Source organism: Euleptes europaea, chromosome 12, assembly GCF_029931775.1.
Source record: "Euleptes europaea isolate rEulEur1 chromosome 12, rEulEur1.hap1, whole genome shotgun sequence".
NCBI classification, from domain to species: domain Eukaryota; kingdom Metazoa; phylum Chordata; class Lepidosauria; order Squamata; family Sphaerodactylidae; genus Euleptes; species Euleptes europaea.
In genome coordinates, this window is record NC_079323.1 from 5,828,211 (window position 1) to 5,843,669 (window position 15,459).

The following is a 15,459-nucleotide window of genomic DNA, read 5'->3' on the forward strand; positions in this document are numbered from 1 at the left end:
CTACCTGGGGTAACGTTTTAGGCACAACAATTTCAGATCAGGCATAAATAATAAATTACACTTAAAATACCCCAGTGGGTTTTTTTCCTTTTTAATCATGATCGGTGGCTGCAAAAAAGCCAAGGCTTCTTGATATTGGAACACGCAGGTTGGCAGTCCTCCAGAGGGGTTTTTTTTTTTTAGTGCATGGCTGGGCTCCACGCAGCCTCCAGGCTGGAATGATTGAAATGACCTGTGGAATAAATGAGACAAAAATCACTTTCAACTAGGGTTGCCAACCTCCAGGTACTAGCTGGAGATCTCCTGCTATTTCCACTGATCTCCAGCCGATAGAGATCAGTTCCCCTGGAGAAAATGGCCACTTTGGCAATTGGAGTCTATGGCACTGAAGTCCCTCCCCTCCCCAAACCCCGCCCTCCTCAGGCTCCGCCCCAAAAACCTCCCGCTGGTCACGAAGAGGGACCTGGCAGCCCCACTTTCAATCCTGTTTCACACATGCAAAGGGTTTCTCTTGAAATCGCTGGGTTTGCACAATATTACTCTAGATCGGGGTGTCGAACTAGTTTGTTACAAGGGCTGGATATGACATAAATGTCATGGTCATCCCTCGCCAGCACAGATTGGGACGGGGGGGTGATGTTGTGTGGCTGCCTTGGCTAGCGAGCGCACAGTGGGGTTGCCAGCCCAGATTGGGACGGGGGGGGGGTTGCCTCAGCTGACTTGCGGGCTGTATAAGAGTTCTCAAGGAGCTGGATTAGGGTTGCCAACCTCCAGGTGGTCAATATGATGCATAAATTATAGTCAAACACAGCTTCTTAGATATTCATTTGAAATTTGTATTTTCTTTTCTTTGATTATGTTACTTTCTTCGATTATATACACAAAACATACGTATGTACAGAAACTTATGCAGGATAGGAAATCACAACATAATGCGGCTGCAATGCAATATAAGGTCCATGATATTTATGGTGACTGAACAAGAAGTGAAACAGGAGCGCATCACCGGAAACCTGTATCACCCCCACCCTATATACCAGAGATGGACTTGGTATTGCATTGAAGCCATACTACCATTATGATGGACTTTGCCGGCGGCGAAGAGGGACCTAACAACCCTAAGGCAATGGCAAACCACCTCCAAACCTTTGCTCTTCACTGCATGCATCTCACCGGCTGAGAATATTTCAGTTCTGGTTAATCTGACCCATTATCTCGTTGTATTTTGTAGTCACCACTTCGGCTCTCCTGGTCAGCTGGGTGAGGATGCGGTGCAAGTTGGAGACGTGGTAATAGAAGAATCCTTCAAGATCGGCCTTCTCTTGGTCCTCCTGTTCTCTCAGCCGGGTGGCGACGCTGGGATCTTGCCCCTCGAGAGGTGCCAAACCGCCTTCTACCATCCTCTTGATGGATTTCAACAGCATGAAATATTCATACAGGTCTTTATCACCAGAATCAGCCTCGGTGGGGTCGTCTTGGTCGTCCAAGGAAATCCCTCGGAGGAGGCTGGGGAACATCACTGCATGCTCCATCCTGCTCACGGCCGAGAAGTACTCTTCCATGGCTTTAAGGAGAGGCTTTTTCCAGAGTTTGAAGCTCGCTGGTTTCTGGAGGTCCCTACAGGGATGCGCCAAAAGTTAAGAACTTTCAACCCTGTTGAGGCCAATTTATACAGTGAGAACATGTGACATTATCAGTCGCAGAGCGCATGTCTAGGACATTTCCTTGCCAAGACAAAAGCACTCCTCTGTCCCCAGCAAATCAGTTTCTGAATCCCAACTGATCTGGGTCATTGGTCTTTTCAGAGTTTAGCAATGTGAATGTATTTACAGATGGGCCTCCAGTCAAACTAGAGTTGGACCTAAGTTTAGGAATTTGACCCCAGGTGGTAACTCAAATGCAAATCGAACCTCGGGGCAGGCGTTGTGTGGAAAATTCCCACCAAACTTTGAGCGAGGCCTTAACCCCCTCCCCCAGATTAGGAAATGCTGAAGTATGAAAGCTGTCTCAATAAGGGCAAGTGGCACAGAGAAAGGCCCAGCCCCAAAGTTGAGAAACTCTGAAATATTTTTTCTCAGCAAAGCAACAGACTTGGCACCTTCTCTCTGGCCATTTATGCAGGGTCAGTTTTGATGCTTGCTCAAAGCTCTTTTTTTAAATGCTAACTTTAACATGCCTATTCATGGTCCTGATGCAAAAGGAGAAATTCCACCCACCCCCCACTCGCCTGCTCCTTCGTTCCTTCCGTTAGCAACCACCATTTGCATAGCTAACGCGGGGCTGTGATTTTGCACGCTTCCTTGAGGGGATTCTTCGAGGCAGGGGCGGAACAAACACAAAAGGTCGCATTAAAGGGGCTCTTAAGAAACGCGAAGCAGGTATGCGCTGGCTTTGCAGTCACTTCCTGAATGACGGTTCAGGGTGAAAAACTCAAAAAAAATACGCGGGGCACTTCAGCCTAGAACACGCTGCTAATTACCAATCATAAATGGCCTCTGTCTAGTGCATTTTTATCCTGGCTTTCCTCCAAAGAGTTCAGAGCAACGTATGCAGTTGTCCCTTCCCCATCCTCACAATAACCCAGTAAGGCTGAAAGTGTGTGACTGACTCAAGGTCCCCCAGCAAGTTTCAGGTCAGAATCAGGTTTGGAACCCAGGTCAACCATATCCTAGCCCTGGTGTCCCCAACATGGTACCAGTGGGTGCCATGGCGCCCTCCGACACCTTTCTTGGTACCCACCAAGTAGGGTTACCAGCTGTGGGTTGGGAAATGCATGGAGATTTTAGGCGTGGAGTCTGAGGAGGGCAGGGTTTGGGGAGGGGATACTTTAATGGAGTATTATGCTATAGAGTCCACCACAGAGAGCCAGTGTGGTGTAGTGATTAAGAGCGGTGGTTTGGAGCAGTGGACTCTGATCTGGAGAACCGGGTTTGATTCCCCACTCCTCTACAGGAGAGCTGGAGGCTAATCTGGTGAACTGGATTTGTTTCCCCCCACTCCTCCACATGAAGCCAGCTGGGTGGCCTTGGGCTAGTCACACTCTCAACCCCACCTACCTCACAGGGTGTCTGTTGTGGGGAGGGGAAGGTGATTGTAATCCGGTTTGATTCACCCTTAAGTGGTGGGAAAAGTCAGCATATAAAAACCAATTCTTCTTCTTCCTCCTCCTCCTCTTCCTCCTCCAAAGCAGCCATTTTCTCCAGCTGAACTGATCTCTGTGACCTGGGGTTCAGTTGCAATAAAGGGAGATCTCCAGCCAGTACTTGGAGGTTAGGAAAACAGAAGCAGCAGAAAATGCAGAGATTATTATGCTATTGTAGAAAAGTAGAGATATTTAGTATTCATATCAAACTACATGTATGTAACATAAAACATATGATACATCAAATAAAGAACAGAATTAATCCTTAGTATACACACTGATATACATAAGTGAGTTCATATAAGAACAAGTGCTAGTTGCACTGAATGCAATAACAATGGTCATGTATAAAACATTTGCCAACCAAAAATGCTATTCAGTGTCTTGTGGTTCCAAGGTTCATAAGGTGTGGTGTCTTTACAGAGGTCCGGTTATCACTCTGTTTCGGCTAATGAGCCTTCTTCTTAAGTACTTGGAGGTTGGCAACCCTAACTGTGAGTCATCCAGACTGGTATTGGATGCCAGTTTCCAAACAGGACTTGGCAAGGAGCATTTCTCGACCCTGCGCAACTGAGCAGAGGCTGGGGAGGCCCTGCCAAAGAACAAACACTGAACAACAGCCCGGCGATTCTTCTGTTTGCGAAATTGGTTCGTGCCGCTGTTTGCCTGAGGATCCGGCAGCTGCAGAACCTCCTGTACGTTGGATGCTAAAGTGATCCACAGGCCAACTAAATATTTTACTCGTTCAATTTTAATTTAAACACTTCTGTCCCATTAGTGATCATTTCAGAGGATTGCCGCATTGGTCTGCAGTAGAGCAACTAGATTGGAGTCCAGCAGCACCTTAGAGACAAACGAGACAAAGGTAGCGGTCGAAAGGAGTTTTGACTCGCAAAAGCTTACACCCTTGGAAATCTCATTGGTCTTTAATGTGCTACTGGACTCCAATCGAGTTGTTACCCCACCAATGGCAACTCGAGACGGTTAGAGAGCCAGCGTGGTGTCGTCGTTAAGAGTGGCGGACTCTGATCTGGAGAACCGGGTTCGATTCCACACTCCTCCACATGAGCGGCGGACTCTGATCTGGAGAACCGGGTTCGATTCCCCACTCCTCCACGTGAGCGGAAGACTGTAATGTGGAGAACCGGGTTGGTTTCCCACTCCTCCACATGAAGCCAGCTGGGTGACCTTTGGCTAGTCACAGTTCTCTCACAACTCTCTCAGCCCTCCGCCCCACACCACCACACAAGGTGTCTTGTTGTGGGGAGAGAAAGGGAAAGCGATTGTAAGCTGGTTTGATTCTCCTTAAAAGGTAGAGGAAAATAGGGATATAAAAAACAACTCTTCTTCTTCTGTTGTTACATTTTGTGGTGGGTTGGTCTTAGGTTTGGTCTTGGTTTTATTTAAACTGTTTTACAAATTGTAATCCCTAATTGCCATGAAAATCAACTGCGTGGCCAGTCGTTTTCTTTCAACCTTCCTCACAGGGTTGTTGTGAGGATAAAATAGGAGTGTGGGGAAAACGTGTAGGCCACCCAGGATCCTTTGTGGAAGGGTAGGATTCAAAATGCTTCAAATAAATCAATTCTGCTGTGAATCACCTTGGGCATAGAGTTGGAATATAAATAACGAATCAACAAATGCTCAGAGGAGATGCAGCTACCAAATGTTCCAACTGACCTTAAAAACATAGACAGCCGATAACTTTTCAGGGTCTTATGGACCTGAAAATATGTACTCGGCCTAGCTCTTTTGGGCTATCCCCCCCCTCCAAAAAAAGTGCTTAGTCCTATACCCTTAGGGTTCCCTACGGTCAAAATGCAGCACAAAGCTGTAATTTTCCTTCATGGATTTCACACACCACAGTTTCTGTGGCTTGGGGAAAATGTTTTGCATAAAATGGTGAAGGGGTTGCATCAGCGTGTCTTCTCAGGCTTGGCACACCTTTGTCTGGTATTGATCGGTTGCCAAAGAGCACGGCTTTGCTTGGTCCCAGCATGGGGAAACAGTTCAGTCCTATTTTGAGAAGATTCTGATCTGTAAATAGTTGCATTATTGACCTCTGGGCATGCAAGAAGAGGGCTGCAGTTTGATCAGAAGAGGAGTGCCTCTAGCTGGCACGGATCCGTCCCAATCACACTCTCGGTGACTGACCGGTCTTGCTGCTTAAATTGCTGCCGGTGAGGCTGGGACTTATGAGCTCTCTCTGCTGCCAGCTTCTGGTTATTCTTCTTCGGGTCCTCCAGAAACCAGCCGGCTCCAAGCACCTGAAAATCCTCTCCTAGCAGCCATGGAAGGGTACTTCTCTGCCGTCCGCAAGATGGAGCAGACGGTGATGTTCCCCAGCCTCCTCCGGGAGGTCTCCGTGGACGAGCACGACAGCGGATGGGAAGTGGCAATGGGGGACAAGGACCTCTACGAATATTACTCCCTGCTCAAATCCATTAAGCAGACAGCGGAGGTGGGGCCCTTGGCTCTGGACACCCACACCTCGCACGTTGCTGCCGGCCAGAAAGAGCAAGAGGGCCAAGAGAAGGCCGATCTCGAAGGACTCTTCTACTATCACGTCTCGGGCCTGTACCGGGTTCTCACGCGGCTCACCGAGAGGGCCAAGACGGTGACCTCCAGATACAACCAGATCATGGGGCAGCTGAGATCTCTCAGCTGGTGAGGAACCGGAAAGGTGAGCAACGGTCAAACCAGCTTTTTCCAATGAGATAGATCACGATAGGTAGCTATGTCAGTCTGCCACTAGCAGTAGAAAAGAGCAAGAGTCCAGTAGCACCGTAAAGACTAACATAATTTCTGGCAGGGTACAAGCTGAAGAAGTGAGCTGTGGCTCACGAAAGCTCATACCCTGCCAGAAATGTTGTTAGTCTTTAGGGTGCTACTGGGCTCCAGCTTCTTAAAAAAAAAAAACCCTTTCTTCCCTTCTCCCTCCCTCCCTGCTCAGGTTCTTTAATCTGCTTGACAACCTCTGGTAGAAAGTAGATCCCCCCCCCCCAGCAAAGAACATTATTTCTGGGTAAATTATTTGGAGATTTCCCCCCCCCCCCAAGGAGTCTCTACTCTCAGAGGGTTGAGCACATTAACTCCCTCTTCCATGAGAACCTAAGAAAGGCCCTGCTGGATCAGACCAAGGCCCATCAGGTCCAGCAGTCTGTTGACACAGTGGCCAACCAGGTGCCTCTAGGAAGCCCCCAAACAAGACGACTGCAGCAGCACCATCCTGCCTGTGCTCCACAGCACCTGATATAACAGGCATGCTCCTCTGATCCTGGAGAGGATATATATGCATCATGACTAGTATCTATTTTGACTAGTAGTCATGAATAGCCCTCTCCTGAATGAACATGTCCACTCCCCTCTTGAACATATGAAGCTGCCTTATACTGAATCAGACCCTTGGTCCATCAAAGTCAGTATTGTCTACTCAGACTGGCAGCGGCTGTCCAGGGTCTCAGGCAGATAAAGGTCTTTCACATCACCTACTGGCCCAGTCCCTTTAACTGGAGAGGCCGGGGATTGAACCTGGGACCTTCTGCATGCCAAGCAGATGCTCTACCACTGAGCCACGGCTCCTCTTACAGCCTTCCAAGTTGGCAGCCATCACCACATCCTGGGGCAGGGAGTTCCATAGGGTTGCCAACCTCCAGGATGTAGCTGGAGATCTACTGCTATTACAACTGATCTCCAACCGATAGAGATCACTTCACCTGGAGAAAATGGCCACTTTGGCCATTGGACTCTATGGCATTGAAGTCCCTGCCCTCCGCAAACCCTGCCCTCCTCAGGCTCCGCCCCCCAAAACCTCCCGCTGGTGGCGAAGAGGGATCTGGCAACCCTAGAGTTCCACAATTTAACTGGTGTTGTGTGAAGAAATGCTTCGTTCTGTCTGTTTTGAATCGCTCACCCTCCAGCTTCAGCAGATGACCCCGCGTTCTGGCATCCGTTTTATTTTTTCCTTGCCCTTTCTCTCAGCTGCTCTCAATGTCCTGTGCCCCCTGAGCATGCTAATTCCTCATCAGGCCATTTTCCAATGTCATGTTTCTCTGCCTACCTGGGGAGTCCCTCATCTGGGGGGTGCTGGCATTGCCCGTTAAGAATTGCAAGTAGTGGGAGATGATTTGGAAATTCCCACTCCATATGGCTTAAGTTGAGTTTTTTCTTCATACCTAAGGGGTCCCCCAACCTTGTCTGTGGCTAGCGTACTACTTTCGGCTTTGAGATTTGGCACTGGGGGGAGGGGATTTACTATCAGATGTGGTGATGGTGGTTAGGGGGTCTGGAAATGGAGGTCCCTGGCCAAATCTTCCCTGGCTTTCATTTCCACCTTAAAGGTGTGGAGGAGAGGAGAATGCAGCCTCAGGGGCAGCAGAATTTGCTGGCAGAATACGTAGCGTTGCCATCTCCGGGTTGGGAAATACCTGGAGATATTGGGGTGGAGCCTGAGGAGGGTGGGGTTATTGGGAAGGGTATAATGCCATAGAGTCCACCTTCCAAAGCAGCCATTCTCTCCAGGTGAACTGATCTCTGTCACGAAGAGATCTGTTGTAATCATAGAATCATAGGGTTGGAAGGGGGCATGAAGGCCATCTAGTCCAACCCCCTGCTTAATGCAGGATCAGCCTAGAGCATCCGTGACAAGTGCTTGTCCAGCCTCTGCTTAAAGACTGCCAGTGCGAGGGAGCTCACCACCTCCCTAGGTAGCCGATTCCACTGTTTAACAACTCTTACTGTAAAAAAAAAATCCCTTAATATCTAGCCGGTAGCTTTCTGCCTGCAATTTAAACCCATTATTGTGGGTTTAACTTGTAGGCAGAAAGGTACTGGCTGGATATTAGGGAAAAAATTCCAGGAGCTCTCCAGATGCCACCTGGAAGTGGGCAACCCTAAGAATACATTACAGTAGGATGTGTATAGCCCTCACTGTTATTCCCATTCCTGCAGCAACATTTATCCTCAGCTCCCCTTCTTGCTGGTTAGTGCTGCGTATATGACACAGAATTTGAGCAGTGAGTTTTCTGAAATTCAAGCCTTTCTCTTATCACTTGTTTCACAGGGCCACTGCGGCTATGTTCATCGGGTTTCTCCTCCTCGAACGAATTCGTTGAAGAAACGGTTGAAGCGGCTGGATCGCCTACCAGCCAAGCAAAGTCACTTTAACAGCGACAACATATGGACATTTCAAGTATGGACTGTGATGGATACAAAAAAGCTTGCACTAGTGGCCTCCAGCTTTGCTTCTGAAGTTCCTGCCATTTGAAAATTGCTTGTAATTTATAAAAGAACTAAAGCTTTTTGTACCTGCAAGTATATTATTAACAGTGGGTGATGAGCCCAGAAAACTAATAAAATTGTTTTGTTTTTCTTATATTTTTAATATGTTATTGTTGATGATGACGAGGATAATAATAATAGCCCCTGGTGCTAAAGTATGAGCTAAACACGTCACTGAGAGCAATCTTAGGCAGAGTTACCACTTTTGATTTCACTCTTGATTTCGGCCCATTGAGTTCACCCTTCTAAGCCCATTATATATTGATCACATTTCTATTCCACCCATCCTTCAAGGAGTTCAGGGCAGAATACAGATGTTTCTCCTTTCTCAATTTTCTCCTCACAATAGCCCTGTCAGGTAGATTAGACTGAGTGAGTGACTGGAAGGGGAGGGGCTGTGGCTCAGTGGTAGAGCATCTACTTGGCATGCAGAAGGTCCCAGGTTCAACCCCCGGCATCTCCAGTTAAAGCAGTGGTTCCCAACCTTTTTTTGACCAGGGACCACTAGGACTTTTTTGTTCGGTGCAGGGACCCCAAGGTTCAAAATAAAAATTCTGAGAATTTGAAAATAAACTTTAATCATAACTGTTAGCTAAACATTAAACTTATAATAATATTTGAATATATATTTTTATAATAAAGAACTTTTAATTGAAAATATTAATTTATTATGGGTTTTTAACTTTGTTTCGCGGACCTTAATTTAGTTCTCACGGACCCCTGGGGGTCCACGGACCCCTGGTTGGGAACCAGTGAGTTAAAGGGACTAGGCAAGTTGGTGATGTGAAAGACCTCTGCCTGAGTCCCTGGAGAGCCATGGAGAGGGGCTGTGGCTCAGTGGTAGAGCACCTGCTCGGCATGCAGAAGGTCCCAGGCTCAATCCCCAGCATCTCCAGGTAAAGGGACTAGGCAAGTAGGTGACGTGAAAGACCCCAGTCTGAGGCTCTGGAGAGCTGATGCCAGTCTGAGTTGTCAATACTGACCCTGATGGACCAAGGGGCTGATTCAGTATAAGGCAGATTCATGTGTTCATGTGTGACGGGCCCAACGACACCCAGAAAGTTTCAAGGAAGAATAAGGATTTGAAAACAGGTCTCCCAGATCATAGTCCAATGCAGTGTTGAGTTAGTGGCAAACCAATCATTTGTTGGTTGGCAGTCAGAGGTTGGAATATGTTGGAAGAGCTTTGAGGGACGCATCATACATAACCCCCCACCCTTGGCACTGCATGATCTACATTCAGGCCAGAGTTTTCAGGGGCACATTGTACCCAGAATGTTCCTGCTTTAGAGGGTGGGCTGTATGGCATTATACACTGTGAGGTCCCTCCTCTCCCCAAACCCCTCTCTCTCCAGGCTCTACCCTCAAAATCTCCAGGAATTTCCCAAGGGAGAGGTGGCAACTCTAGCAACAGACTAGATAATCCTTGTGAAGCTATTAAGTGTGTCCCCTCCATGTTTCCCTACCCCCATTGGGGTTGCCAACTTCCAATTGGGACCTCCAGTTGAGGCCTGGAATTATGACTAGTCTCCAGGTGATAGAGATCAGTTTCCCTGGAGAAAATGGCAGGTTTGGAGGGTGGACTCTATAGCATCCCATCCCTGCTGAGTTCCCTCCTCAAATTCCACCCTCCTCAGGCTTCACTCCCCCTCAAATTCAGGAATTTCCCAACCAGAGGTTTGCAACCCAAACCTCCACCCATGACCAAAGCTCCATATTCAGGTTTTCCTCCCTCCTCTTTGGCTCTGGTTTAAACAGCTTTCTGGAACATTCCTGGAGGTGGCATTATGCTGGTCTTTATGATGGTGGTAAGCTCTCCTTCCCTGGAGGTTTTTAAGCAGAGGCTAGATGGCCATCTGTCAGCCATGCTGATTCTATGACCTTAGGCAGATCACAAGAGGGAGGGCATCTTGGCCATCTTCTGGGCATGGAGTAGGGGTCACTGGGTGTGTGTGTGTGGGGGGAGATAGTTGTGAATTTCCTGCATTGTGCAGGGGGTTGGACTAGATGACCCTGGTGGTCCCTTCCAACTCTACGATTCTATGATCTGGCCTAGGGTTGCCAGCCTCCAGGTGATGGCTGTAGGTCTCCCGGTATTACTACTGATCTCCAGGCAACAGAGATCAGTTCCCCTGGATAAAATGGTCACTTTGGAAAGTAGACTCTATGCCACAATTATACCCCATTAAACTCCCTCCGTTCTAGTGTTATCAGCCTCCAAGCAGCGGCTGGAGATCTCCAGCTATTACAATTGCTCTCCAGGCAACAGAGATTAGTTCACCTGGGGAAAATGGCTGCTTTGGGAGGTGGAATCTATGGCATTATACCCCCATTGAAGCCTCTTCCCTCCCCAAACCCCGCCCTCCTCAGGCTCCATCCCCAAAATCTCCAGGTATTTCCCAACCCAGAGCTGGCAACCCTAATCTGGCCTGAATGTAGGTCATACAGTGCCAAGGGTGGATATGGGTACGGTGTGCCCCTCAAAGCTCTCCCAACATATTCCAGCCTTTGGCTGCCACCCCACTAGGGTTGCCAACCTTCAGGTGATGAATAAAGAACAACAGAGTGGCCAAACAACAAATGATATGCAAGGGTGACCATTGTTATAAATAGCAAAAAAGTGCAGCAAAATGCAAGAACATGTAACAAGACACAGCTTGTATACAAAATACAATCATATACGAAATACAAGAGTACAAAAATACAAAAGTACCAAAGCGTCCAAGAAATATGGTCCTTTTAGTTCACAGTGTGAACCTAATTAGGGCTATCCACCTGTTTGCTTTATAGTATGAGTTCCTGGACATATAGAGCTGCTGTAGAGTTCCCTAGACCTGTATCAAGAGTGTAGGAATACAGGGATCCGGTAATCTTCCTGTTTCGATGATTAATCTTCCTCAGAATAGGACGTGGACTGCTCAGTGGCTAGTTCACATGTGTGTGAACTACACTCTTGATACAGGTCAAGGGAACTCTACAGCAGCTCTATATGTCCAGGAACTCATGCTATAAAGCAAATAGGTGGATAGCCCTAAAGGTAAAAGGACCGTATTTCTTTGACACTTTGGTAATTTTGTATTTTTGTAGTCTTGTATTTCGTATATGATGGTATTTTGTATACAAGCTGCGTCTTGTTACATGTTCTTGCATTTTGCTGCACTTTTTTGCTATTTATAACAACGCTCATCCTTGCATATCATTTGTTGGCCACCCTGTTGTTCTTTATTCACTACCTACATAACAACAGGCTAACTTTGTATTGATTCCGCAACCTTCAGGTGATGCCTGGAGATCTCCTGCCATTACAATTGATTTCCAGACCACCGAGATCAGTCCCCCTGGAGAAAATGGCCAATTTGGAAGGTGGACTCTATACCCTCTCCAAACCCTGCCCTCCCTAGTCTCCCCCCCCCCTCCAAAAAAAAATCTCCAGGTATTTCCCAACCCAGAGCTGGCAACCCTACACCTCACAAATGACTGGTTTGCCACACACTCCCAACTGCTGTTCCTGATTAGCTTTATGGTGTAAGAAGAACATGTCCCTACATGACAGAAAAATAAAGAAATGTACTATTCTGCCAGTGTGTCCGGCACCGGCGTGACGCAGTGTGTGTTGCACTAGGATCTGGGAGAGCTGCATTCAAATCCTCATTCTTCCTTGTAACTTTTCTGGGTGTCGTTGGGGCAGTCACTAACTCTCAGCCTAACCAACCCAGCTGGGCTGTTGGTCGCCATAAGTCGGCTGCGACTTGACGGCACTTTACACACACACATTCTGCCCTGAACTTGCAGGGTGGGTGGGAAAGAAACCTGATTGATAAGTAATGGGCTTAGAAGGGTGTTCACACTGGTTAAGGCTGCACTCGGCGAGGTGTTTTGTCTACACTTCAGTACCACATATTATTACTACAATTATGATTATTAGCCAGCAAGAAAAATGTCAACGATTCCTTAAGAAAAACAAAGCCTTTTATTAGCTCTCTGGGGCTCACCACCCACTGTTAATAATATGCTTGCAGGTACAAAAAGCATTAACTCTTTTATAAATTACAAGTGATTTTCAAATTACAGAAACATCAAAAGGAAAACCAGAGCCCCACGCCAGGCGCTCCATTTTATCCATCAAAGTCAGTGCGTGAAATGTTCCGATATCGTGGCTGTTAACGCAACCCTGTTCAGCCGCCAGGCGATCCAGACCTCTCGGGGTCAGCCGCTTCCACAGTGTCTTCAAAGAATCCGTTCAAGAAGACACCCGGCGAACGTAGCCACGGTGGCCCTGTGACATGAATGGCAAGAGAAAGGCATGAGTTTGCAAACGGTCACTGCTCAAATTATACATCGTATTCATAGCGCTGATCCACAATGCTATTCCACCGGGTCACCATAAGATGTGACTTGTGAGCACATCACTTACACATACACCCAATCACCTACACAGTGTACTAAGGAGAAATTTGGGAGTGGGAAAGGTGGATAGCAGTGAGGGAGGGGCCATGGCTCAGTGGCAGAGCATCTGCTTGGCATGCAGAAGGTCCCAGGTTCAATCCCCGGCCTCTCCAATTAAAAGAACTAGGCAAGCAGGTGATGTGAAGCACCCCTGCTTGAGACCCTGGACAGCCGCTGTTGGTCTGAGTAGACAGTACTGACTTTGATGGACCAAGGGTCTGATTCAGTTGAAGAAGAACAGTTGGTTTTTATATGCCGATTTTCTCTACCACTTAAGGCAGACTCAAACCCGCTTACAATTCCCTTCCCTTCCCCTCCCCACAACAGACATCTTGTGAAGTGGGTGGGGCTGAGAGAGCTCTAAGAGAGCTGTGACTAGTCCAAGGTCACCCAGCTGGCTTCACATGTAGGAGTGGGCAAACCAACCGGGTTCACCAGATTAGCATCCGCCGCTCAAGGGGAGAAGTGGGGAATCAAACCCGGTTCTCCAGATCAGAGTCCACTGCTCCAAACCACTGCTCTTAACCACTACACCACGCTGGCTCTTCATAAGGCAGCTTCATGTGTTCACACCTCGCTGTTGTGCGTTATGCCAGCAAATTCTGCTGCCTCGAGGCCTCATTCTCCTCACCTCCACACCTTTCATTGGGAAATGGGGGCAGGGGCAGATCTGGCCAGGGTTTCCATCTCTAGACCCCTGTAACCATCACCACATCTGATAGTAAAGTGGTCAGTGTTCATCCCCACTCCCCTCAAGACCAATTGCAAAAGCAGAAAAAACAGACATGGTTTGGTATCTCTACTTACAGAGGGGATTCCCAGGTAGGCAGGAAAATATGACTTAAGCCCTAGAATTCTGGAGCAGGAAAGTCATGGGAGATTTCCAAATCATCCCATACAATTTGCAATTCCTCATGGGCCCTCGCTATGCTATAAATTGGACAGCTCCTAGCAGTCATACAAGCACCAAAAACAGCCGCCACCCGCCTCCCCGACAATGAAGGAATTTCTACTTTCTTGGTGAACTCTCCAGGTAGGCAGAAGACTACGGGCAAAAACGCATGGTCGCTTTAGCCTCCTTTATTCCCTGTTTCAGCCAGGATTCAGCCAGGATCGAACGCATGCATGCATGCGTTCGATCCTGGCTGAATCCTGGCTGAAACAGGGAATAAAGGAGGCTAAAGCGTCCATGTGTTTTTGCCCTATAACACTTGCAAATAGCCTGATGCGTGTGCTTAGGGGTCATGGAGCAGCTGAGAAAAAGTGAAAGGAACAATAAAATCGATGGACGAGGGAGTTACTGTCCTCAGATCCCTCACAGTTTAAGGACTTCTGCAGGGGAAGAATTGGGATCGGGGGAAATCTCCAGATCATTTCCCCTGACATAAATTTTTTAGCTCCTCCTCTGCCAGAGGGCAAAATCTTTTTTTGAGGGGCGAAATCCTATTTTCTATCAGTAAAGGAAGTTGCCAAGCAGACTGAAGAACCTGAGCAGGGAGGGAGGAAGAAGGAGAGAAAGGGTTTTTTTGGAAGAAGCTGGAGTCCAGTAGCACCGTAAAGACTAACAAAATTTCTGGCAGGGTATGAGCTTTCTGAGCCACAGCTCACTTCTTCAGCTCGTACCCTGCCAGAAATTCTGTTAGTCTTTAAGCTGCTACTGGACTCTTGCTCTTTTCTACTGCTAGTGGCAGACTGACACAGCTACCCATCGTGATCTATCTCATTGGAAGAAGCCGGTTGGACCGTTGCTCACCTTTCCGGTTCCTCACCACCTGAGAGACGTCTCGCTCTGGTTGATCTGCCCCATGATCTGGTTGTATCTGGAGGTCACCGTCTTGGCCCTCTCGGTGAGCCGCGTGAGAACCCGGTACAGGCCCGAGACGTGGTAGTAGAAGAGTCCTTCGAGATCGGCCTTCTCTTGGCCCTCTTGCTCTTTCTGGCCGGCAGCAACGTGCGAGGTGTGGGTGTCCAGAGCCAAGGGCCCCACCTCCGCCATCTGCTTGATGGATTTGAGCAGGGAGTAATATTCGTAGAGGTCTTTGTCCCCCATTGCCACTTCCCATCTGCTGTCGTGCTCGTCCACGGAGACCTCCCGGAGGAGGCTGGGGAACATCACCGTCTGCTCCATCTTGCGGACAGCAGAGAAGTACCCTTCCATGGCTGCCAGGAGAGGATTTTCAGGAGCTTGGAGCCGGCTGGTTTCTGGAGGACCCAACGAGGAATGACCAGAAGCTGGTAGCAGAGAGAGCTCATAAACCCTGGCCTCACCGGTGGCAATTTAAGCAGCAGGGCCAGACGGATGTCAGTCACCGAGAGTGTGATTGGGATGGATCCGTGCCAGCTAGGGGCACTCCTCTTCTTCTGATCAGACAGCAGCCCTCTCCCTGCATGCCCAGAGGTCAATAATGCAACTATTTACAGATCAGAATCTTCTCAAAATAGGACTGAACTGTGTCCCCGTGCTGGGACCAAGCAAAGCCGTGCTCTTTGGCAACTGATCAATACCAGACAGAGTCGTGCCGAGCATGAGAAGAGACGCTGATGCAACCCCTTCACCATTTTACGCAAAATGTTTTCCCAAAGCCACAGAA

At 48.2% G+C, this 15,459-nt stretch overlaps 3 protein-coding genes across 3 annotated transcripts; 1 reads left to right on the forward strand and 2 right to left on the reverse strand.

The window, feature by feature from the left end:
• Positions 1 to 1,187: 1,187 nt before the first annotated feature.
• On the reverse strand, positions 1,188 to 1,565 carry THRSP (thyroid hormone responsive). Its single transcript, XM_056858741.1, has one exon. The coding sequence runs from the start codon at positions 1,560 to 1,562 to the stop codon at positions 1,188 to 1,190; it is 375 nt and encodes a 124-aa protein (XP_056714719.1). The 5' UTR covers positions 1,563 to 1,565.
• Positions 1,566 to 5,417: 3,852 nt separating this feature from the next.
• Positions 5,418 to 5,813, forward strand: LOC130485526 (mid1-interacting protein 1-B-like). The gene has a single exon (XM_056858738.1). The coding sequence runs from the start codon at positions 5,433 to 5,435 to the stop codon at positions 5,811 to 5,813; it is 381 nt and encodes a 126-aa protein (XP_056714716.1). The 5' UTR covers positions 5,418 to 5,432.
• Positions 5,814 to 14,626: 8,813 nt separating this feature from the next.
• Positions 14,627 to 15,102, reverse strand: LOC130485525 (mid1-interacting protein 1-B-like). Its single transcript, XM_056858737.1, has one exon. The coding sequence runs from the start codon at positions 15,024 to 15,026 to the stop codon at positions 14,634 to 14,636; it is 393 nt and encodes a 130-aa protein (XP_056714715.1). The 5' UTR covers positions 15,027 to 15,102; the 3' UTR covers positions 14,627 to 14,633.
• Positions 15,103 to 15,459: the final 357 nt, after the last annotated feature.